Source organism: Pezoporus wallicus, unplaced genomic scaffold (genome assembly GCF_028554395.1).
Source record: "Pezoporus wallicus isolate ANWC-B61680 ecotype Strahan unplaced genomic scaffold, APGP_CSIRO_Pwel_v1 contig_1181, whole genome shotgun sequence".
In the NCBI taxonomy this organism is placed as follows: domain Eukaryota; kingdom Metazoa; phylum Chordata; class Aves; order Psittaciformes; family Psittacidae; genus Pezoporus; species Pezoporus wallicus.
Window position 1 is genome coordinate 2,658,832 of NW_026641428.1, and position 25,293 is coordinate 2,684,124.

The window sequence follows — 25,293 nt, forward strand, 5'->3', positions numbered from 1 at the left end:
GGGAAGGAAGGGCTCTGTGGCTGTGACCGCATCTAGTGACAGAAAGTAGCCGTGCAGTAGTGGGAAGTGTTAGCGAGGGTAAAAAGAAACTGTTCTCCCTCAGTGAGTCCCGGCGATTTAGGTAAGTAGAACTAAGAAGCTGTGCCTGGCACCCACAGACCACCAGCCTTCACTTGTGAAAGAGGTCTAATAGTATTTGTAATGATTAAATGTGGTTTGACCTTGTTGATGTCATAGCTGAAAAATGGGATTGCCTCATCTTTGGCTTCAGATTTGAATGGCTTAAAAAATAATTTTTAAGTGAATTGCCAGTATTGTCCTTTTACATGTTTTTATGCAGCCTGACCTGGCACAGCCTTATTTAAAATTCTGAGATCTGTCAAGACCGCAGCTGGACTTGGTGTTGCTGCAGGATACTTGTCATTTCAGTTCTACTGCTCCCCTGCAGCAGCACAGGTAAATGTCTCTGCTACTGGAGTGTTTTGAGTAATGTGAGCGAAACTTGAGAGGGACGTAAAAGAGTTAAATAACATAAACCAAAAAATCACTACAGTCATAGAATTATTTGGGTTGGAAGGGATCTTAAAGATCACCTTGTTCTAATCCCCTTGCCATGGGAAGGGACACCTTCCACTAGACCAGGTTGCTCAAAGCCCCACCCAACCTGTCTATCAGACTTGAAGGGACAGAACAAGAAAAATGAAAGCTGGCCTTGTAGTTCAGAAGGGATTTTTTTTTGTTGTTTACATGACTGAAATTTTACTTTTAGGAAAATGCAGCTGTCACTCTACATGTCTACATGTAATACCTGGTTAAGATGAGCTCTGGAAAAGGGTTTGTAATCTGTGATGTTACTACTGTTATTCAGTGTTGGGATTTTCAGCCATAAATTCAGCCAGGAATGCTGTAGACAGGAAAAGGGAAGGTCTCCCTGATTCAAATTTAATGTGGACTGACAGAAAGAATGAAAGTTTAGTGCATGAGGAGTGTAAAGAAGGGAAGAAACCCTTCCTTTTGAATGGAAATTACATGGAACTGGCTAAAGAGAAGAAAAGACTAGTTAATCCTTGAAGTGTTTAAGTCCCCATAGTGAATGAATAAGAGTTACCACCTGGATTTTAATTTCACAAGGAAAGAGACTCTGTGTATGTTTTCAGTGCTGTGGAGGGAGTGTGGGAGCAGTGGTGAGCTGCAGAGAATGAGTGGTCTCCTTTGTACTCCATCTTCAGATGCAGCAGTTCCTTCAGTCTGCTGTTTGCTCCTAATGATTCAAGAACAGAAAGAAGCAGTGACCTAGAAAGCATAGAAATATCATTTTACTGTAAAATATTTACACTCTCTAGCTTTAGCTAGACAAATTCTGCAGCATGATGAATTGGGAACAGACTTGCTAGTAAAGCGTCTTTTAAAATCATCAGTTACATATTTTAATCTGAAGTACAACAAGGAGCATTCTTGTATATGCATATAATCTGGAAACAGAAGTAGAATGGTTAGAACAAAAAATACATCTTTGCCAAATAGCTTTGAAAATTTAGTAGCTCAGCCATCAAATTGCCCTGCCTACTCCATTGACAATTAAATAGCATAAATCACCTGTCTAAAAACCATTACTTGTTCTGGGCAAGTATTCTGAAACTAATAAAACAACGGGGAGCTTTGTATTTTAGTTACTTGCTAAGTTTTAGGACTTGTTCTTATATGTCAGTCATGAAGACATACAAGGTGTCAATATGAGTTCTGATGCACTCAAAACACGGTATGCAAAAAGTCTGTAATCATGCTGGGTCTGAGCATGAGCATGTGGAATTCCACTATAGGGCTGCCAAATGGAGGCCAACTACCAATGGAGGCAAGGCCCTTTGCACTCGGTATATATTTCTGTGCGTATGGCCGGCAAGTGGAATGTTGCTTCATGTCCCCATTTGGAACTCTTGAAATTCTTCTGCTGTATATCAGTAATCTGAAGGGCACGAGCAGAGGATGAAGGTAATTTAAATACCACTGCTTCCTTTCTGTATTTCCTGTTGCACAGCTTGGATGAACCAGATAATTTATTCTCATTCTTTGAAAGAAAAATAAAAAAGGAAAAAAAAATGTGCTAAATGGACCAGTTACAGTTTTTCTGTCTAAAATATATAATTGAAAATACATGTGTAAATTAAGCATTTTAAAATATAGACTCTGGGTTAAAATGCTGCATTATGAAATGAAGATAACAGTAAAATAAAAATAATTGCTTGTCCTCATTTCTGCACAAACTCTGCAACACATGAATTAAGGATGTGCCTGGTGCAGATGGGAGATGTTAGTAACATCCTTTCTACACAGCACACATTCATGGAAGTAGCATATGCTCTGCCAGTTTTGTCCCTTGTCACTTTCAGAGTTGAAAAGAATGTGCTGTTCCCTGATGCCTGGAGTTGCAGCAGCAAAATCCCATCCAAAAATTGAATGATACCTATGATATGTGTTCCACATGTTAGGATCTGACTATGCCAATTAACGCCACCATTCCTTTTTTCTTCTATAACTTTTTGTGCTTGCATCTTTTTTTCTTTGTTTGTTTTGTTTCTTAGTTAAGAGAGAGAATTTATGCAGCTTTCCTGTTGCATACTTTCACAAGCTTCTCAGATCTTTATCTGCTTATTTGCATGAAGGGGTAGGATAAGGCCTTTGGCATTCGGCAGAGACAAAAAGCTGTTATTTTTTTTCTGGGTCAATCAATTTCCTTCCTTAGATCAGAGCTGGGATCTCTGAAGTGTATACTGGAACTGAGCTTTCTGCTGTTGTAAGATTAGACCCATCACTGTCATCCCCCTGTAACAGCAACAAGAGAGAAAAATATGAACAAGTGTATGTTTTTGTGACTGATGAACTCAGTCAATCAGTTTCAGCTCTCTGGGAAAGAAACTCATAATACAACCACTTACAGTGTGTGTATGACATAATTAAAAAACCTGTGCATGTTATCTTTGAATATAACTGCTATTATACGGCATGCTGTTAAACTGCGTCTTTTGGTTTGCTGGATTTGATATCACTGCATTAGACTGAGGGACAAAACAGCATGACCCACTTTGATTTAGGATGGCCAATTTCACTCATTAAGACTGTACTTTGCTTGTATTTTGCTGTAAGCGCATACCTGGGGCTATGCCTTCTGAAAGCAAACCCAACACTGCTACGTAGGGAGACTGGTAGGACAGAGTGTTTGTGATCCATGTACAGTCTATACAGGTTTTATAATAAAGAATAAATAACCCTCTGATACTGAAATTCTCATAAGGCTTGTAGTCTTACAAAAAAACTGTGCCATGTAGGGTCTGGTAAATGCGTTTTGTATTTCTAATACGTGTTTACTATAACAATGAAACATACCTTTTAGGGCTGATACCATTTTTCCCCTTGCCCCTTAATGTAGGTTATGAGAAAAAAACATTAAATGGCTTTTATTATACAGGAATTCTACTTGAAGTGTAGAATACTTGGGAATGGATGCCTGCTTTAGTGCTATAAATTGTTCATGATATGTCTTTTCTTATATGCATCAAACATAGCACTTGCTGCAGAGATGCATATGATTTGTCTTCTGGGAGATGGTAATTTGCTTCAGTCTACCTAGGCTACTGCTGTACAATTTATTTTCTTAGCTTAGCTGAGGCTCATATTGCATCATGTTTTCTTCTATGGGGATGAAGTGTTTAATTTGTAAAGTGGTGGAGAGTATGTGTTACATTATGAAGACAGCACATCCCTGCTCTGTGATGTTTAGTGGAAACAGATCACAGCACTCCACCATCCCCCTTTACCTTATCCTCTCTTGTTATTAAATTGTACATGAGTTAATCATAATCTTTTAGAAAGCATCTGGTGTAACTTGCTCAGTAATTTGAACACATGAGTAATGAACTGTGGTTACTATTTGCTTTTGTCTATTTATAATGATTTTTTTCTGAGGTTTTCAGCTTGAGTCACATGGTGTTATTCCTCTTTTATCTCTGTCTGGATAACCAAACATTCTTCAAACAGGCAACAAATAAAAATAATGAAAACATTTTAAGTATCAGGTTTTTTTGTTACTTCAGTGTTTTGGTTTGGTTTGGTTTTTTTCCTGCTCAGATTTCTGGTTTGTTTTAAATTTATCTATCTAGATGAAGAACTAGAGTTTAAAATAAAAAAATCACAACAAATGGCACTTCAAGAGAATTAAGCTCTTCAATATATAAATTTTCAATGGCAACAGTTCTTGTGGCAATAATAATAATGTACCATGCAAGCCGTATACTGGAGATGAACCCTGAGTGAGGGCTTTCTTGATTTTATTAATTCCTATCATAACTGTACTGTCTAAATGATTGATTTTTTTTTTTTCAATAAGGAAATTAGTAATTGGCTAAGAAGTGCTGAGTATTTACAGTTTCTTTTAATGGATTAATGAGTTTCACAGTAAACACATTTGACTGCTGGGGATCTTAACTTGTCATAATGGCAGTCCTGTTTATTATAGGTGTGGCCAGTCTGCTTCTTTTTGGAGGAAGTGGGTGTGGGTGTGTGTGTGTGGGTGTGTGTGTGTGTGACTGTTTTTTGCGTGGGTTTTTGATTTGGTTTTTTGTTTGTATTTTTATGTTTTTGTTTTGTTTTGCTACCATGTACTGAGCTTCCTTCCTTTGTTAATATTACTTCAGTGCTGAATTAGCTTCAGTTAATTCTGCAGGCTCATTACTCTTTTATGAGTGTGCACATGTTAGGACTGCTGCGTTAGCTCATGTGAGGCACTAGGACTTCTGGGAACACTTGCTTGGGAATACATTAAGCTGTGCTGCCTTGTGAATTAATTTGCAATGTACCGAACAGGAATATGTCTCATTTCTGCGCATCCATGTGGAAATTTCTTCATTTAAAAACTCATTAAATAAAAGTAGCAAGTAATGAACTTATACTATGAGAGTGACCTAGCTCTACTGTCAGCATTACTGATACTCTCATAATGGCAATACATAACAGATAAGAGGTTTAATACAGAGAAGAAGGCATTTTGTTTGGTTGGACACATTGCAAATTCACCTGTTCATGGACATGGATCAATACAGTCATGAGGATTAAGTCATGAGGAATTTAAGAGCCAATAAGGGATATTCCTTTGACTGGAAACTGTGGAGAAGAGACTACACACCCAATGATAGTGGTAGTGTGGAATATAAAACCACACTTGAGTGCGATAACCATCACGACTGGATTGCCAAGTAGCATGGAGGGAGTTCTTTCAAATAGCTTTTCTGTTCAAATGGTCTGTAAGCGTAGGAGTATGTAATGTGAGATTTAAATTATACAAACTATTCAAATGATGAAACCCCTGTTGATATATTTCTGTGGGAAAAGGAATAGGTAGAAGGCAAGAAGTTCACAAAAACAGCAAAGGGTAATTAAAAGGACAGACATGCCCTCAAAGCAGTGAGCCTATTTATAGTCTAGGTTAAACCAAGCCTGCTGGTCCAGGCCAAAAGTGGTGTCAATATTTTCCCACGTACAGTTCTTGGTAATGAAGTCAGGTACAGTAATCCTACAGAGTACTGTAAGAGACTCCAGGTTTCTGAAAATCAATGATGAACTGTCATTCCTCATCAGAACACTTGCTAGCATGTTCACAGAGCAGAAGTTCTGCAAATTTTAGGTGATTTTTTGAGCAGTGATATGAATTGGTATGAGTAAAATGGAATTGCTAATTGTGAAGTGAGGGACCAAAGAAACAGAAGAGCTTTAAAAGTCTCTGGAAGTAAATTGAATCATTTATGAGGTTAGATAAGGTAGTTAGAAGAGTGTTGGAATAAATAATGCACATAACTTTGACTTCAAAGATTTTCATATTGACATTAACAGAATGTGGTTAGATGATTCTCTAATTTCAGCCTAGAGGCCAGGTACTTTTAAGGATGCCTGTGGAAGACAGTGTCTTGAGCTTTAACCCTGTATTCTTACAAAGCCAGGGACCAGGTCCAGGAACTAATCATATGAGCAGGCCTGACAATTCCATGTGTTCTTGGTAAGGCATTTTTCTGGTGTAGGTAAAACCGTTCATGCAAGCAAATGCAGGTTCCCTATTTCATGGTGTACCAACTCGGAGACCCAGCTGCAGTGATTGTTGATGCTTATCATACCAGAGATCTTAATAGATTTAATATTTAGCCAAAATATGACTTCTATGGCATAATATCCAGAGATGATGAAAATGCTGAAAATATGGCAGTAAGGAAACTCCAGGAATATTCTACTTATTGCTAATTTTAAACTATGTTATTTTAAATCAGACAATGTGTTTCAATATACTACATCTTTCTGTCCTAGAACAGCATGAAGTCAAAAAAAAAAGTTGAGTGAAAAATTATGGTATAGCATCTGGGCATTATGCCTATGAAAAATACTTAACACAGCTGAGTTTCAGTGCAGACCCTTTCTTGGGATATCAAGTGAAATGGTATTTATTACTTTTGAGAACTGCTGGAATAAAAAAATCATGATACAATTAAAACTAATTTTCATCTCTTTGTGATCAGCCTTTTAGTTGAATGTTATAGAGGACCTAACAGAGGAACTCTGTTGGAAAATTTGTTTGCATATTTAAGACTCATAAAGTGTGAGCAGCTTTGGTAGCAGCAATGTGGCAAACTAAAACAATACCTCTAGATAACAAGCACTGCCTTTATACTTCAGAAGGGCTCTTGAGGGCTGACAGAAAGGCTGCTGGGGCAGAATGTGTAGGTGTCCTGTATTATCCCCAGATGGCATGCTGGTGGCAAAGAAGTCAAAATCAACGGGGTGGGGGTCAAAATTATCAGATTTTTTTGTTTTACATAAAAATTAAAATGTGAAGAATAACATATTTGGTTCTAGTGATAAAGAGAACATTCTTTATTTGTACCAAAGCCAGTTTTTACCTTGCTTTAACCAAGAGAAGGACAGAGACAAAGAGGAAAAGAAAAAAGCCCTAAACCAAAAAATAAAAAAATGAAATCTTTATTTTTTGGCTCATTTGTAATATTGTTTACGCTGTTTATGGTAATAGCAATTTCCTGCATGCATTTCACCAACACATTACAAGTCAAAAACATTTGTAAAAGAAAGATTCTACATTTAATGTTAGCTTGTGTATGAAACACAAAATGTCCTGATGTCCTTAATTATACAAATGTGCTGTTTTGTTCTTGGGAAATATTGTGGATCCTAGTTTTACAGGTCTAGTGCAGCATGATTCAAAAAGAATAAGAATAGGCTATGTAAACAGACACTGCAAGATAGCAAAGATTTAATGAACAATGAGACTATCTTGGAACTTCTGATTCAAACAGCGCTAGAAATTTGCACATTCCTCTAATAATTTCCTTGCTATTTCCTGTTACCAGATATAACTATTTGGAAACAAGCTGGGTTCCAGATTTACACAATTTACTTCACATTGAAATATATTCAAATATAATATTAAAAGAAAATAGTCTACGAATACTCATTTTTTTTTTCTCAGAGTGTGATGATGCCAGTTTGAAATAACTGTGGTTAAAAAGTCAATGAGGAAAGAAATATAAGAAACAGTGATCCAAACTTGAAGACACTTCTCTTATATACAAAACTGTTGCCAGTGGTATTTCTTTACATTATTTATATATGCTAACCATATTTTCAACAGGTTAAACAGTTTGCAGTATGGCCTGTACAGTCTGATTCTACACCATATAGTAGCCACTTCAATTTTAAAATGCAAAACTAAAGAAGCTCATAAATAGCTGCAAACTATTGCTTAATGATTTGAAAGAATGAGGTCTGCTTGGACAATTTGATTCACTTCACCACTGACACATGGCTTCCTATAGTGGAGACTGTTGACAGTGGAAGGAGCGAGATACAGCAGCAAAAGCATTGACATGCATCAGTGATACTCTCCAAACTAACTATAATGACACAGAAGACAACATGTCCCGTTGAGCTCTTGCAAATTATCCATACTGTGGTACATATCTGATGCAATTCAATGTGGCAAAGCCATTTAATTCTATGCTCAAATATGCACAACAGTATACCATTAATATTTACATGGATAAGGGTATTATTGATTCACTGGATGTTGGCTATGATGAGAGAAGGCAGTAACTCAAGTGTAATCCAGGAAAAAATTCTAGCTGTTAAAAAAAAAAAGAGAACTCTCAAGTATATGTTGGCAAAGCTGTTTTTCCAGTGCAGAAACCACACAATATTTTTTAACAGAACCAAGAACTTGTGCATGTTTAATGATTTGCATAAAAATAAGTCATTGCAGATTCCTGTAAATTAGGGGAGACTTTCCAGGCACATTAATCTGGATGCAGTCATACAAGTAGTTAGAACACCTCAAGTTTAAGAGCAACCCTGAAACTTGGAAGTTCTTAAAGTATTTGGCTTTGTGCAATGTCATATTTTCATTTATGCATGATTGACAAGTGCAGCATGCCTATGCAAATCACTTCCCTCTATACATTATAGAGAATCTGAGAGTAGAACACCTGGTCCTCATACCTCTTTCCCCAACATAAAACCTACTACAAAAATAGTCACATGTAATAGTAAACAGCTTGTGAATTAAAAAATAATAAATACACTAATACTGCTTTTGCAAAAATCTGACAAATGTATCAGCTGCATTACAAAGAGTGAAGAGAATTACTGTTCTATGTGTTTGCAGAATGTGAAACAAAAAATTATCGCTTTGCACTCAATTCATGCTCCATGTTCTCTGTGGAGCCACTTTTTCCCTCGTTCTTAGCAGTGTCAGCTGTAGTGAAAACAGTAACCTCTTGTCAAGTTTGTTACCCTGATTCACAGAGTCACAGTTTGATGATGAAGGTTCACTGTTCTGTTATAGGCACTGACCTTAAGTATATATATATAATGTATATATATGCACACACACACGCGCGCACACACACACACACATATATGTATGTGTAAAAACTGTCAGTTTGGCATAAATCTCCTGCAGGAGTCCAGCTGATGCTTCGTTCTCAAAGACTGTAAACAAGTTGTCCAACAAGCAGAATTCTTAGATCTTTATTTTTTATGTTCCCTGACATCTTTACCTTTGTAGTTCTTTTCTGCTTTGTCTTTTTCATATTTTTCTTTCTCTGGCTTTGTTACACTGTCGTAAGAAGGTGGGGAAGTTGTAGAGGAACTCTCATCCGTCTTTTCTGGAGTGGAGTTCCCATTTAGTTTATCAATAATTATCTCTTTTATAACTGGTCCATATCCTTCTTTGTTTTTATTTCTGTTATATATACTAGACACCTTTTTAACTTTTTGCCTTAAAAGGTAACACCTGTAAGCACGCTGAATAATGACAGCAGATACCTCCTCCTGTTTTCGTTTTAACGTGGTTGTAATTGGTTCATAGGAGACTTTAGAAGGATTGGCTGCCATAAACCGATCTTCCATCTGTATTCTGAGGGCATCCATCTCCCCACTTTCCCCCAAAACACGCTTTGTGAAAGCAAACAAGATGTCAAGGCAGTGAATTCTGTCACCGCTTACCATGGGCAGATCCATTGCAATAAGCTGGACTTTGTTTGGTTTCGCGATAAGAAGAGGAGGATCTAATGAAGCTGCAAAATCTGACAGTTTACTGTATTCTATGAACTGTGTTGCATCGGGATCAAACTTCTCCCAGACTTCATAGAACATCTCAAAGTCATCCTCGCTCAAGGGTTCAGCGCTTTCTTCAGTAGCAACACTGAAGTTCTCCAAAATCACAGCAATGTACATGTTCACCACTACCAGAAATGATATGATAATGTAGCTGACAAAGAAGAAAATCCCAACAGAAGGGTTGCCGCAGTCACCTTTAACGGAGCTCCCTGGATGGTCTTTATAGGGATCACAGTCTGGCTCCCCACTGTTAAGAATTGGGGCTAGCAAACCATCCCAGCCTGCAGATGTGGTAATTTGAAACAGGCAGATCATGCTGTTACCAAACGTTTCAAAGTTGAACATGTCATCAATCCCAACTTCCCTCTTAACGTAGGCAAAGTTGGACATGCCAAATATAGCATAAATAAACATGACAAGGAACAGTAGCAGACCAATGTTGAACAAAGCAGGAAGAGACATCATCAAAGCAAACAGCAGCGTGCGGATTCCCTTAGCGCCTTTAATGAGACGCAGGATTCGGCCAATTCTGGCAAGTCGGATGACTCTGAATAGCGTTGGGGACACAAAATATTTCTCAATCATCTCAGCTAAGAACATACCTAGAGAAAAAAAAGTGAATATTTAAAATGTAATTTTAAATTCATTAATTCACTGCCCATAGAACGTTTTATTTATTGCTGTCTCCAAAACAATCAGTATAGGAAGCTCATAGTTATAGCAAAACATCATACAAGTTATTCCATTTTCTTGAAAGCACCTTCCTGATGTTGGAATGTTATCTAGGAGAAGGAAAATAAGTAAAATATGACTCGCTTGTGGCAAGGTAATTAGGGTCTGCCTAAGTTTTCAGTTACTTCTAAAGCAGCCTGGAAAGAGAAATTTCTGTCTTAGACATAATTAGTTCTTGAAGCCGAGCCTATTACTACCATCTTTTATGAACAATTATATTACTTAATTTCTGCAAATCAGTAATTTATTTTTCTTTACCTGAGTATCTACACTGTATCAGCACAGCCTTGCTCAGGCGTATCACTCTTTAAGTTTTGTCACGCAACTCAGTTGCACCTTGGAGAGTCATTAGCTTTTAGTTGACAGAAATCTAAATATTCACCAAGTCCTTAGTTATCAAAAGCAATTAAAAATCTCACCCCCTTCACATACTTTTCAGGTTTAGTACTGAAAACAAATTTGTGGTTAGTTCACATATACCACTAAGGATTCCCTGTTAATCTGATGTGCCAAATAGTTCATCTCTTCTGATGTGGAAGATGACAGGAAATAGTATGGAAGAGATAAAAATCTTACAAAGCAACATTTCTTATATTGTACGCTATAATGCGTGAAGATCTGAATCAACATTTAAGTCATACAGGAAACAGAAAAATTCATATTCATAGCATTCAATAAAAATTCAGTATCATAACATTTCTGAAACAAATGTTCCCTTTTCCTTCCACTAGTTCTTTCTTGTAAGGGAATTGCTCTTACCTACTATGGAGAGAATCACAACCACAAAATCAAAAATATTCCAGCCTAGAGTGAAGTAGTAATGGCGAAGTGAAATCAATTTCAGGACACATTCTCCAGTGAAAAGGACAATGAACACAAGGTTAATCCGGGATAAAATTGTTTCCATTTCTTTACTTTGGTCATCTGTTTCTACCATCATTGTGACCATGTTAAGGCAGATGAGTATCATGATGCTGATGTCAAATACTTGTTTGGTTACAAAATCAAAGACCATGCCTTGGAATTTGTTCTGCAAAACCAGAGATGGGATACAGTTTATAGTCTGAAAATATTTCTCTTTACAAATGCCAAATGGGAAAGCAAGCCCCTGCAAGATTTAGGAGTGCAGAGCAACACCCATTCATGACACATCTGTTAATATATACTAAGCACATGCTGGTTTGTGTCTCACTCTGTGAGATCACTTTGAGAGCAGATCAAGAAGTGTACCACTGTTGGCCGAAGGGATGGGAAGGGAAACAATGCAATAATAACAGTAATAACATTGACAATTGATTCTTTTGGTGTAAAAGAGGTGGTATAACTTGACAGCCAGCAAGAGTACCAGCCAAATAGATACTTATTATTCTTAGCTGGTTTGTAATACTAATAGCCAGACAGGCCTCTCTCTTTCTTAACCTAATCGTGCTTGGTGAGATCGTTGAAATGCTGAAGTTACATGTCTCCAACACACCATGACTGCAATATCCTAGTTTTTCTTTAGTACTTAGCTAAATGTTTATTGCCATATGTCTCTCCTCAGAAAGACTATTTTTAACCACTTGGTGCATAAGGTGCAACAAGTATTTTATTTTTTCCAAACACTGTAGGAGTACAGTAAATAACAGTTTCTTATCTCAGAGACAGATTTATCCTAGTTTATGCTTTGCTCCCTAGGGTGTCCTTTTATCCTGTAAGATTATCTGCATCTGTCTTTCTCATTAGGTGACCACTGCCCCCTTCTGTCTTCAGCAAGGGCCAGTGCCTCCTCATTTCCTACACATTTTCTGGGAGAAGAAAACAGAAAATTAAGTTTATCTGGGGGTAACAAGAACCAATAAATGATACAATTAACTGTAATTTTCTAGGATTTAGGGAATTATGAAATTCATAACATTAACCTTATTAATACCTACAGTTCATATTTCTGAGTCTATGTTTTTAAATGAAACATGAAAAATCTAGTCCACTGAATGAAGAAAAAAAGGGACAAATTCTACCTTTACAATAAAATAAATAGAAATAATATTTTCTTTCCAGACATATAACCTTTTCTTGTTGGCCAAAATTATATTCCCCAATGAATATTTAATATTAGGGGTTTTAAAAAACAAATCACTCTTACCACTGGCCTTGGTATAGGTTTCTGTGGCTTTTTGGATCCCAGTTTCTTCATTGCATTATAATATTTCTTCTGTTCTTCTGTCATAAATATGTCCTGACCTCCAAAGTAAAAAATAATATCAAAACTAATTACTGCCGTGTCCATGCATACAACATTTAACTACAGGAAGTCTCTCTGTAATATAATACCATGGTATGTCTCTTTGTAATATAATATATTTGATTTAGATAACAAAAGTGATGTTGTTCAGGTATTTAGAGTGTGGATGTTCATATGCATTCCTAAAAAAAACAAAACCTCCCCTTTGTCAGGCTGACAGTTGAATTTTTCTTCATGCTCACTTTTGCTGACATGGCTAAAATGTCTATTTTGCTGTAAAGTTACTATACTGATGCTGTTAAATAACTTGCTGATTTGGGGCATACAACCCTGATTGTTTCCTCATGTGTCCTAAATTCTAGACAGACTTTTAAGATTACAGATAGCTAGGTCTAAAATGAGGTAACTTTGAGGCACAAGTTGTGTCAGGGGAGAGTATTTGGGTCTAATCTGAGGGGTTTAATCACCTCTGGTACAAAATTAAAAAAAGTAATTCAAAACATGCCACAGCAAGTTATTAATTAAAATATCACTAGAACCTTGACTAACTCAAATTAGCCTTTGTTTGCAGATGCACATGCTGCCACTTAGATGTGCAACTGACTGAATTTCAATATAAATTGTGCTTAGTGAATCTGAACTAAGTTAGATAGAAACATAATGCCAAAGTCTCTGTCTGCTAAACTGGATATTGAAGTTCAAAGCATAACTGATAGAAACGGAGGAAGTAGCCTCAGATGTGTTTATGGCTCTTTTAAGAAGCTAAAGAATATTTTCACAAGGAAAAATTTCTGTAGTTCACAACTGACTTTAACCATAGATTCTGTTTAGTACTGCTGCTTTCTACTTGGTTACCAGATAAAACCAAATCAAAACTGCTTTTTCACAGCATACAAAGATTTAGAATGATCCTGAGGTTCATTTTGGCAGCTGAAGGCTAAGAATCATGAGCCTTCAAAATTTTTTAAATGTGATTATTTGTATTTTTTTATTTTTAAAATTATTTAGAAATTATTTGCATTATCAATATATTTTTTAAGCAGACTTGTATGACAAATGTATAGAAATAAATCTTCCTTTTATACCTTTGCATTATTATTGCTAATAAATTATAGATTGTGTCTAACAAGTTCATCTAATTTCTTACAAAATTGTTAGAAAATAGACTTCTTTTGTACACTTTTTTACTTGTATCTTTAAGCCTATTCATGTGAAGTCTGTCGAACTTACTATTAACCCACTATTTAATCAGTTTTCAGAACTATTATCTACTGCATGAAAACAATGCCGTATTATATTAAGTGCCAACAGTTTATAAGTTTAATTAAAATTAATTTATCTTGAATTTTAAAAGTTAACTAAAAGGTTAATATGGCAGATATTATTGCATCTAATCAAAAGAATAATGCACATTCCCTTTTTGCATTTTCATTTTAGCTCTTACACAATTTGCACAGTATTATGACCCAACTCCTGACTTGTCCCTTTTCACTTGTCAAAATGATGAAATGCAAAGGTCAAAATCACGCACACAGATTCAACACAGATTGTGTTAAAAAAAAGAGATGTTTTTATTCAAGGACTCAAAATGACTTTTGATTTTTATTAGCTTTACATTAAAAAGTTAATTTGTAGAGCTATGGAAACATTTTAAATACTTATCTTCTTTTTTTGTTGGTTGAAGTTGTCTATGATGACACCAATGAAAAGGTTCAAGGTGAAGAATGATCCAAATATGATAAAGATGACAAAATAAAGATACATATACAAGTTGTCCTCATACTTAGGTTGATCTTCTACCTGCAAAACATTGTAAATTTTATCAACCTGGGAATATTAAATGTAAAAACACAGTGCATATAATTTATGAGTAGGTATATGCTAACTTAGCTAGAAAATCTTTAAACTGTACTTAGTTATTAAAAAGACTAAACATGTCCATTCCACTCAGTATTTGGAGAACTGGAGGTTGAAAGAATGATTGCTCATATGGAATTTTAGACTAAATATGCACACAGATGTGTTTATGTATGTACATATACACAAAGTTCCTTGTATAGAAGGAAGAACCAATGTGGGACTGAGAGCAGTCATTAATACTTAAAATTTTAACAGCACAAATCTAAGTATTTTATATTATGTTCAGTATATTTTGATGCAACAGAATCAATCGATTTTACTATCGCCTAAATCTCCTTGGAATTCTTTTGGGCTTATATGATTTAGTTCTGTAGCCTATTTAAAATTCTAATTCCTAGAAAACAGATGTTCTTCAAACTTGGAATTTAATTGCACTTAAATATATAAAGGCAGTGCTCAGACCTAAATAAAAAAAATGAAATGTAGTTACATATTATAAAACAAGATTAATATATTCAATATGTAATAATTGCATTATATAATCTTAAATTAATACCCAAGATTACCAAAAGAAGTGGTTTAAAACCCTCTTCTTCTTTTTTAATTAACATTAGCTTTTTAAAAAAGTCCCATTAAGTTAATTTATCTTATTTGCCTAAACAGAAGGAAGTAGGATTAATTCTTTCCACTACAAATTCTAAGATTCATGAAATTAGATAAAGTTCATTTCTCGACTAAAAGTATCTAGAAAAATATGTACTGGTGCTGATTATAATTCTTAATGTTATTGTATGTGTAGCTGTTTAAATTCTACACTCAGAACATGGCCAACAGATTATATATGAAAGTCTTACACTTACATCTCGTGAATCAACAGCAGCATACATAATATCCATCCATCCTTTGAAAGTAGCCTAGAAATAAAATACAGTTGTTTGTCTTTCCTATAAAAATTCATGATGTGGAAAATAACTAGGTCACAGCATTTGGGCCTTAACTTTTAGTAAAATGATATCTAAATATGTAAACCACATTTATTAACACGGGTATATTTTTTATAATAATACTATTTTTTTTGAGAAGTTATTTTTCACTTATTAAAAGTCTCTGAAGGTCTCAGCAAGGGCAAAGTGTATTTGGAGCTGCAGATTCTTGCTTTGCAGATTAAGAATGGTAGACTTGGATAGACTGGAGCTGTTCAAGTAAAATCTACTAGAACCACTCATGCTGACAAAAATTTTATCAAGTGCACAGTATGAATTGATGGAGTCAGCAGTACAACTTCTGAACAGATATGAACATGCATCTGAATGTTTTTGCTATGTCTAAATTACCATGGTATTTTTAGAAATGTTTTAATCCCACATAGCTAAAAGGAATAGTCTCCGATAAAAATATATATATATATGTATATACACACACATATATATATATATATATAAACACACACATTATTTCTTGAGGAATAAGATTTTCAGAAGACCAAAAAAGTGAACTATGAAAGAACTGAGATTAACTTCAGCAAAACTCTGGGCTGAGTTCCTATAGAGACTTCGGGTAGAATAGAGGAAAATAAGATCTGTCATCATTGCTCTAAGGCAGTGATTTTCATGGACATGGAACATCCACTGTCTGAGGAACACCAAAGGGTTGGTGTGACATGCCGGTTGAAAGCGCAAGTGCCCACCCATTAGCCAGGGTTTCCGGGCTTATTCACAATACAGAAAAAAGAGCTAAAATGCCTGTTAAATGAACAGATAAAAAAGATCTCTTCTAAGGAGATTCAGGAGAGGAATTATCCCAAGGGGTATATTTGCATCTGTGCTTTCCAGAAGTAGCTCTGATACTTTGGTACAGCTATAACTTTCCACAGCAGAAAACTTGCATTCCTGCAGTTTTTATGTCCTGAATTTTGCAGTGCAATACAGATATATATTAAGAAGGTATACTTGAAGCCAGGCTTCATAGCTCTTTGTGGTTCAGTTGACAATTGGCAGGCATTTGGTGCACTTTGCATAGCAATATTAGAAGAGGATTAGTTTGGTAAGAGCAATAAACACAGGAGAAGAGCGGAGGGAGAATGTTAATGGGGACAATCAGCTGAAGAGGTGACAAGATACATGCTCAAGGATCCTTTAATCTCTGCATGAAAAGTAAAGGGCAGAAGGGAATTTTGGAAAAGAAAAGAATCAGAACAGAAAGAATAAAAGACAAGAATGAAAGGTTCACAGGTGTGATGTAGGAATTAAAGACCAACACTGTCTGCATGAATGACAGAGACGACATTCAGACAGTTTCAAGAGACTAGAAGTTTTCTTTGTACATTTTCAGAGTCGAGTATTGGTAATAAGATGATTTAGTCTCTAGTGGGTAGCAACGCGATCTGGTCAGAGAATTAGGATCATCATTCAGTACTACTACTCAGCACATGAGAGTGCTGACTTTACAGACTTTGAATATGTAGCAGTAATGAATAGAATATGCCATGCAATACAATAACATCTAATACTTCACAAGGACAATACCATAATTAACATAAATATATTATAATGATTCTTTAACAAGCATTAATGGAATATAATAGTTATAAATCATTAGTATTTTTTTTCATAAAAGTATTTTACATTTTCCTGTTTTAGCCACAGTTTAATGTCTTTGTAGTTCCATGTACTTCTTAATAAAGTACATTTATTTTAGTAGCAAGTACTGTTTATCTGCCAACATCAAGAGAAAGTGTTATATGATTAATCAGATCTAATACTCAAGTAGGATCTGTTTATCAATAACTATCCATATTCTTCCCATGGACAGCTTCTACTTCTCTTAGAGGATTTCAGACCTCTTACACAAGCATTACGATAATAAAGAATTGGCTCCAAGGTACATGAAACATTGGGTGCCCTAATCTCAGATCTTGCTTTATTTATTATTACTTTCCCCAAACCTGCTTCCAGTTCCGGAAAATCAAGGCTGTATTAAACAAATATCTTCATCAGAGACACTGGGTTGGTATGTTTTTATTTTTACCATCTAACTTACATACTGGTTCCTTAGATAAGCATAAACATGAAGGAAAATCCATTTTACCTTGATCACACTGTTGAGAAAAGAAAAATTATTTCACAGTGACAAAGTGCCTAGATTAATGGATTTTGGCTCTCAAAGAATTTTGCTGTGGATGTGTAATGATCACAGAATCACCAAATCATTAGGGTTGGAAGCAACCTCTGGAATGTAAGAGGTATTGGCAGTAATTTCTCACTTCAGACCAGTTACTTGTCTGCCCTCTTTTAAGCTGCTGTCTGCCCTCCTGTCTTACGAGGTAACAGAGCTCATAAAAGAGGGCAGAGACCTTTTCAGTAATTATAGGGACTTCTGAGCCTTGCCCACCATGGCAAGACACATGAAATACATTCCTGAAGTTTCTATTGTGCAGCAGTAAAAATATTCTTGTAACTTTTACATTTATTATTTTCACATTATTATCATCACGATGAGACTGTGTTCCCTAGCCTTGAAATGGAAAGTTATTTTACTATCTTGAATACAAAAAATATAGGTAACAATGCAGTAGAATTATGTAAGCTGTACGTCACTGCTATGAAGAAATTATTCCACTCCCTAACAGTCCTAAATTGCCCATTTTTTGTAGACGTCTTTAAAAAGAGCAAAAAGAAATTATATAAATTTACTTACTACTTGAAGAAGAGCAAGATATCCAGCTCCTACATTATCAAAGTTTACTTTCACATTTTTCCATCGGGCACTTTGATTGTTTTTTATGAGTTCCTCACACTGAGTATAATTGTTGACATCACTGACATCAAACATCTCACCAGTTGTGGTGTTGACACAGTGATAGAATTTGCCAGCAAACAGATTTACTCCCATGATGCTGAAGATGAGCCAGAATATAAGACAAACCAGCAATACATTCATGATAGATGGAATTGCTCCTACAAGGGCATTTACAACCACCTAGTGTACAAATTAGACAAAATAGCCACTTAGTTCGTGAGCAGAAAAATAAAAATACTTTTAAAATGTTTAAACAGTATTAATATGGAATGGACAGTTAAAATGCTACATTAAAATTTATGGGGAAAAGTTATTTAAGATTTAATAAAAACACTAATGAGATTGCAAAAAGCAAGAAAGAAAATAATATGCAAACCAATACAATGCAAAAGTCTGAAAAAAATCATAAAGCAAATGAAAACCTGTTAGTAGCAAGATGGATTCTTAGAGTTTGTGTGCTCTAGAGAAAAAGAGAGAAATAAATGTTAAATTCCAAAAATACAAATCAAAATCTATGAATAGAAAATAAACCAGAAAAAGATCAAAGAATGATGATGTGGGAGACTCAATAAAAATGTCTACATGTAAAACTACCATTATGAATTACTTTATTCTCAGAAACTCTATGTATATATTGACACCAGTGTATTTTAGCCTCTACAGACAATATAACATAATTAAGCATATCTAATTTACTTTTTATTAACAGCATCTGCTGTAAGTCTTGGGCTTAAATTGCCTGGCTTACTGTAGTTGCTCTTACATTTCTTTTTTTAATTGGTTGCATTTAATACAGTTGAGCTGATCTATAAGGGCAAGGGCGGTAAAAGATAGATGAAATCCCTCTTACTTCTTGTGACTGAACTAAAAGAAAGCTGCAGATAATCAGATGATAATTTCCTACCAAATCAGTAGAGGCTGCAGTACTTTTTTTTGTGTATTGTTTTGAAAACAACAGTATTTTTCAGTATACAAATTTGACTGGAAGTAGTCTAATATCAATAGAGGTTTTGCCCATTTATTAGACAGAGACTTATGTGTTGTTTGCAATGCAAATCACCCCCTACACTGGCTACTGTGGCCACATCTAGAATATCTCAGCCTCAACCCAAACTGGAACCACACTACTTCTTTGGAAACTTGAGACCCATGACCAAACTGTAAATTTGTATTGCAGCATCTGGGTGTTTTGAGGTGAAAGATTAAAAATAAATTTCTTAGTAACATTACCATATTAATATTTTATGCATCAATTTTTTCCAGGAAATAGCATAGCCTGCATGTTCAGCAGACAGCTTGCAATAGTTGGGGGGGGTTGTGTTTTTTTTTTGTCAGATTGGCAGAATATGAAGATAATAATTTCCTCAACAGGAAGGATTTAAACTATGTAGGAGGAGAGGTAAGATGGCAGCATATGCATTCATATGAAGTAAAGGACACTAGCTGGGAAAATTATTTCCCATCTCTCCTTTTCTGTACTTCCAACCTCACAGTTATCAGAGAACCTTTCCCTAATACTACAGCATTTATTATGGGATTTTTTTTTTTTCCCAGGCAGGTAGACAGGGAGCCGCAGGAAGGCTACAGTTTCTGGTGTGTCACTGTTGTCACTTTCTTCACCTTCTGTTTTTTTTTGTTTTGCTTTGCTTCACTTTATTTTGTTTTGTTTTCCAGCTAATCCTGTTCCACCTAAACTGCTGACAAGCTGGCAGAGAATAGAAGTGAGGTACACAAACGTGTAACATGAAGTTCCCAGCTAAACTGGAGGAAAAACCTCCAACCCTCTGTTCTAAAATTTCTCATGTCTTTTTACTTTTCTATAGAGATCTACAAATCAATGGAAAACACAACTATGCAACAGTCAGCAGGCAAATTTAATGAGCTCAGACTCTCATCTCTGAATGTAAGCTGTACACATATTGTGTACAAGGACATGTTGGGAGGCTTTTTTCCATACATTTTTGCATGCATTCCCATTCTGGAGTTCTTTGCAGAAGGCATGAGTGTCAAACTTCTACATTACTTTTTGTATGCATGTACATTACATTTGTATGCATTCATTCTGACTCATTCATTTTGTCTCACCCTCATTCCTTCAAATCGTGACAAGGCTCTTAAAGGTCTTAAAGCTCGTAACGTCCGAAGCGATTTAATGGCACCAAGTTCAGAATAGCCCAAAGCATTGGCTATTAAACTAACCAATGAGACCTGTAAAAAACACAGAAAAAATATTATGAAATTTGTTCTACACTGTTTAGTTTAAAAAAAATACAGGTTCAATCAACAGAAATATCAACAGTGACACCATTCTTGCTTATAGTGACATTGGAGGCCAAATCCCACTATTTTCATACTTGCTGGAAGGTCAACAGGTCATACAAAAGGAATATATGCTATTAAATGCCTGTTATAGCTAAGTAGGATTTAACAGACAGATGGAAGCTCACTGTTGGTGAAGAATATAATTTTCAGTAGTACTTAAAGACAAAATAGCCATACTTTCAGTAACTTCATTAAGGTTCAACCTTTCAAGCAGTTTAAAATTCTGAATACATTAGGATAGTTTATTAACTACTGAAAATATTATTAATATCTATAATCACTAATACTATGATAAATAATGTACTGGTTAATTAGCTTTTGTTATAAATACTAAGTTACTGAGTTCATAGCAACAAAAGCCAGGGTATCTATGAAATATATGTTGACAGAACATTTACTTTCTCACTTGCCTGACAAATCTTTTTTTTTTTTCTTCCCTTATAAATATAGGGAAATATTACAGGATATATGTTAACAGATGCCGGCATTATAAAAATAAGTTCTTTGTTATCAACAACAGTAGTGAGCTCCTGTTCATGTTACTGGGATTTTATTACAAGCTAATCTACTTTAGGAAAGAGCAATTAATTTGCTTCTCAAATAGAATTGTATTTTAAACAGTGTTTAAATTTATTTCAATTTAATTTAATTTATTTTGAGCAGTTTTGCAGACAGAAGTAGGGAAATACACCCTAATTATTTTATTCAGTTCTACCACCAGAAGCATAAATGAACATGTGTCAGTTCTTGAGAAAAATCCTTCAAATATTCATTGCAAAATACCTGAGTCTAGAGGGTTTCTCAAGTAATTCATTTAACAGAAATAGGTATTTGCTGATAATGGTGGTAAGATTTTGCCCATTAGATGAAAAATTAGTTTCCTATGTTACTTGTATCAGTAAAGAACAATCAGGTGAATCATAGAATCATAGAATAGTTAGGGTTGGAAAGAACCTTAAGATCATCTAGTTCCAACCCCCCTGCCATGGGCAGGGACACCTCACACTAAACCATGTTACTTAAGGCTTTGTCCAACCTGGCCTTGAACACTGCCAGGGATGGAGCACTCACAACCTCCCTGGGCAACCCATTTCGGTGCCTCACCACCCTTACAGTAAACAACTTCTTCTTTATATCCAATCTAAACTTCCCCTGTTTAAGTTTGAACCCGTTACCCCTTGTCCTGTCACTACAGTCCCTAATGAATCAGAAACACACATGTTACAAAGTCATGTCTCAAAAGGACAATCTGACAGCAGATAAAAATCAATTATTCATTACAATGATGCTATGTATATTAGTCTAACAAAAATTGTGTTTTAGGGAATTCAGATCACTGTAACTTTCAAATGGATTACATGTAAGGATGTAATTGTTTTTATCAAAGGAAAGGCTTATTGCCATAATGGAAAAGTTTAAAGGAACTTGCTATGATTTACAAGCATATTAAGAAGAAAATCTTATTGACTTTCTGTAGCCTGTAACTCGTCTGTTCACTTGCAAGAGATAACATTACTGTTTTGGCCATTACATTAATTACTGTCATTGATATTAATAATTGTCATTAATACAATTTATTTGCCCTGTGATTCTACAATCAGAGAGGGTTTTTTTAAATCAATTTTTAATATATTCCAGAGATAACAAGACATTAAATTCTAAGTATTATTAATAGAATGTTCATTGTGATTCACTCACATCAACAAGACACCCAGACATTTAGTAGAAGATCTTTACCTTTGGTGTGAAGACAGCACATTTTATGGATTAAAATGCATGCAGATACAGTAATTTTAAAAAATTAAAAGGAACTCAAATTTTTACGTTCATCTCCTAAAACTGGAGTGTCAGATGTTCACATTTTTGTGTATGGATCTTCTAATTTTGCAAAAAAAGTTTTGAAAATTAGCAGTCATAATTAGCCCTGCTCAAGATCTTCAGTTAGGGTTGTCATCCAAGCCAGACCATCAGTCATACACTCCACATTGACTTTATTTCTATTTAAGCCTAAACTTTTTACTCCATATGAATTCTGTGCTACTTGGTGAGGTAGCTTATATATGTGATTTGATTAGAGCTCCTCAGTTCCAACACTGCTTATTATACCTTTCATGTAGTTTAAGTGTTTAGGTATTACACTTAACTAGGAATAAAAACAAACTGCAAGATGTAGGAGGAAAATAATAAACAAACCACAACGCCCCCCCCCCCCCCCCGAAAAAAAAAAAAACCAAACCAAAACAACAAAAACATCTAACCAAACAAAAAAAAAACGAACTAAAGATTTTTCTTTCTATTGAGAAGTTAATGCTTTTTCTTGTTTTTTGAAAGATAGACACTGTATTATTGGTTTTCCAGGTAAGCATTTTTGGCATGCTTTTACAATGTTAGGATACACAGAAAGTCATATAAGACTAGCTAGGAAGACAAAGTGACATCTCTTTCTGTATCTGGTCCCCCAACACATCAATATGCTCATCTTATTTCTCCTTATTTTGATTATGAAGTTGTGGAGGCAGTAGTTGCCCCTTACTCTGTGCATACAGCATTTAGCGTATTAGTATAATGTGACCCTGATGTTTTCCAGAATGTTGCTGCTGAGTTATTTATTCCAAAAAACTAATAAAAAGGTCAAGAGCATGGCTGAATTAAATTAACTGTTTTAACAAAAAAGCATGAAATGTTTTTAGCTATATGAAGAAATATTATAGAAGCCACTGACACGACCAATTTTCATGTACTGTACAATAAGCCAAATTGGAGGGGTTTCTTGCTACATTTAAATGTTCAAAAATTGTACCCACTGGAATTTTCTCAGGCATCAGCAATTTCAGGAAGGTCAAAGTTTTCCTTCCACTTATACATTCATTACTGCCCCACAGTATTTGACAAACATGTTTTGTTTTAAATATTATTTCTGTTTCATTCAAGTACAATTTATTAACATAATAATTTAGAAATAAAGTGTCTATACCAAAATGTAGGACTAGCTTATAAAATTTAAAAATACACAGCATAAACTATATCCACTTAACACTATCTAAGTTTACATATCCTATCAGAAATCTACACAAACAAATTTGATAACTGACAAACTCATTGGGTCTTCCCAGATTCTTTATCTCCTTCCCTGGTATCCCATCTCCTAGGTTTGTATGTGGCAAAGACAACTTAGGCTCATTACAGCTGTACATCAAAACCTAGACATAATAAACTTATGACAGATGGCTTCTAGAAAAAGGAGTAAGAGCAAAAACCAAGGCACAAGATGACATGTTCTATAGCATCTAGTTGTACTGTGTTATGATATTGCTGTCTCAAGCCTTTACTGGATATCTCTGCCAGAATTAGTCTCCCCTAAAAAAGTGAGTATGTCCCTGCCTGTCAGCTGCTTGACCAAAATTCAGTCTCTTCACTTAAACCACTAAACTAATTTACCAGATTGTGATTTTGGGTAGATAAAGCACTCCATGCAAATATCTGCTCCTTGCTGCAGATATTGTTGGTTCTAGCATAGGAGTGGGGCTGAGAGATGGCATGATAAGGTTAAAAACTGAGGTAGCCAGATGTACCAAGAGTCATCTGTCATGGCTGTAAACTGACAGAGCTGAAAATTGCCATTGCTTTGTGTAATTATTAAAACTAATTTGGTCAAAATCACAGAGAGCAACTATGGCTATTTCTCACAATGAGGGAGTTAGGTATATAAGATATTAAAGGTCAAAGCCATGAAGGACTATCAGTGTTTAATCTTGAATAATTTTAGAGGATGGAATTAAACAATTTGATTAACTTGAGTCACTTCTAATGAAGAAGGGCTCACTGGTGTTCTCACTAGGAGCATGCCACTGAATCACACCTGTTCAAACTGCCTGTTAAAGCAGTGTAGATTCTCTGCTTTTCTCTAGAAAAATAAAATGACAATAACTTTTTAAGTACTGCCTGTTGGTGTTGAGGGAAATGCTGCATTAGCCTTAGGCACATTTTTTACCACTTTCTGGAACACTGAATATAATGCTTCAAAAGTAGAAGGGTCCAATCTCATTTAGTCATGATTTTATTTATAAAATTAAAAATTATGGGTAAGAAGTTAGCAAAATAAGCTGCTTTACTTACAGTGATGTTTTTAATAATTCTGAGAACCTGCTCAGGTAACAGCATCTCTAAGGCTAAACCATTATTAAATGGAGTATGTCTTAGAATAATCTGTTTAGCTTTATGTTACTAAAAGAATAATTAAAACATGAGTTGTAGTTTATCTGAAAACAGTCTTAACATCATCTTGGAGAGGAGCATCTCTTCTGCATTAACATCCTCTTAAGGAAACTGTTCCAGTGTAGGTCTTCAGAACTGAGATAAACAGTGTAACAAAACTAACTTGGGCAGTTTAAAAAGCTGAGGTCTTCCATTTTGAGTTATGGGCCAATCTAAACAGGTGTTTTTCTCTCTGTGAGTCAAAAATCTGATACATTTATATATTTTTAACAAATGAGTATTTATGGAACTGGGATTTATGCAAACTTCCCAATTAACATAGTAGCTTGGGCAGAAATAAAGGCACTATTTCCCTGAAATGCCATCTCTCAGTTCCACACTGTGGACATGTGTAGCTAATGAACTGGGTCACATAATGTGTGAAGGCAAGAGACCAAAATATTCTGGGAGTAAAACCAGCTTTGATCCCTAAGCAA

At 35.2% G+C, this 25,293-nt stretch overlaps 1 protein-coding gene across 7 annotated transcripts in view; it reads right to left on the bottom strand.

Annotated features, from left to right (window-relative positions):
• Nucleotides 1-6,998: 6,998 nt before the first annotated feature.
• LOC130606984 (sodium channel protein type 2 subunit alpha-like) overlaps nt 6,999-25,293 on the bottom strand; it is a 75,662-nt gene continuing 57,367 nt past the window's right edge. For 5 of the 7 annotated variants that reach the window (XM_057423674.1, XM_057423672.1, XM_057423673.1 and 2 more), the window contains 7 exons: nt 20,366-20,488; nt 18,179-18,460; nt 15,343-15,396; nt 14,285-14,422; nt 12,524-12,628; nt 11,158-11,428; nt 6,999-10,268 (listed from right to left, as the gene is read on the bottom strand). In XM_057423674.1, coding sequence (XP_057279657.1) covers nt 9,076-10,268; nt 11,158-11,428; nt 12,524-12,628; nt 14,285-14,422; nt 15,343-15,396; nt 18,179-18,460; nt 20,366-20,488 — 2,166 coding nt within the window. In that variant the 3' untranslated portion in view covers nt 6,999-9,075. Of the gene's footprint in view, nt 10,269-11,157; nt 11,429-12,523; nt 12,629-14,284; nt 14,423-15,338; nt 15,397-18,178; nt 18,461-20,365; nt 20,489-25,293 lie in introns of all 7 variants that reach the window. The other 2 variants (XM_057423670.1, XM_057423671.1) reach the window with 1 other exon arrangement.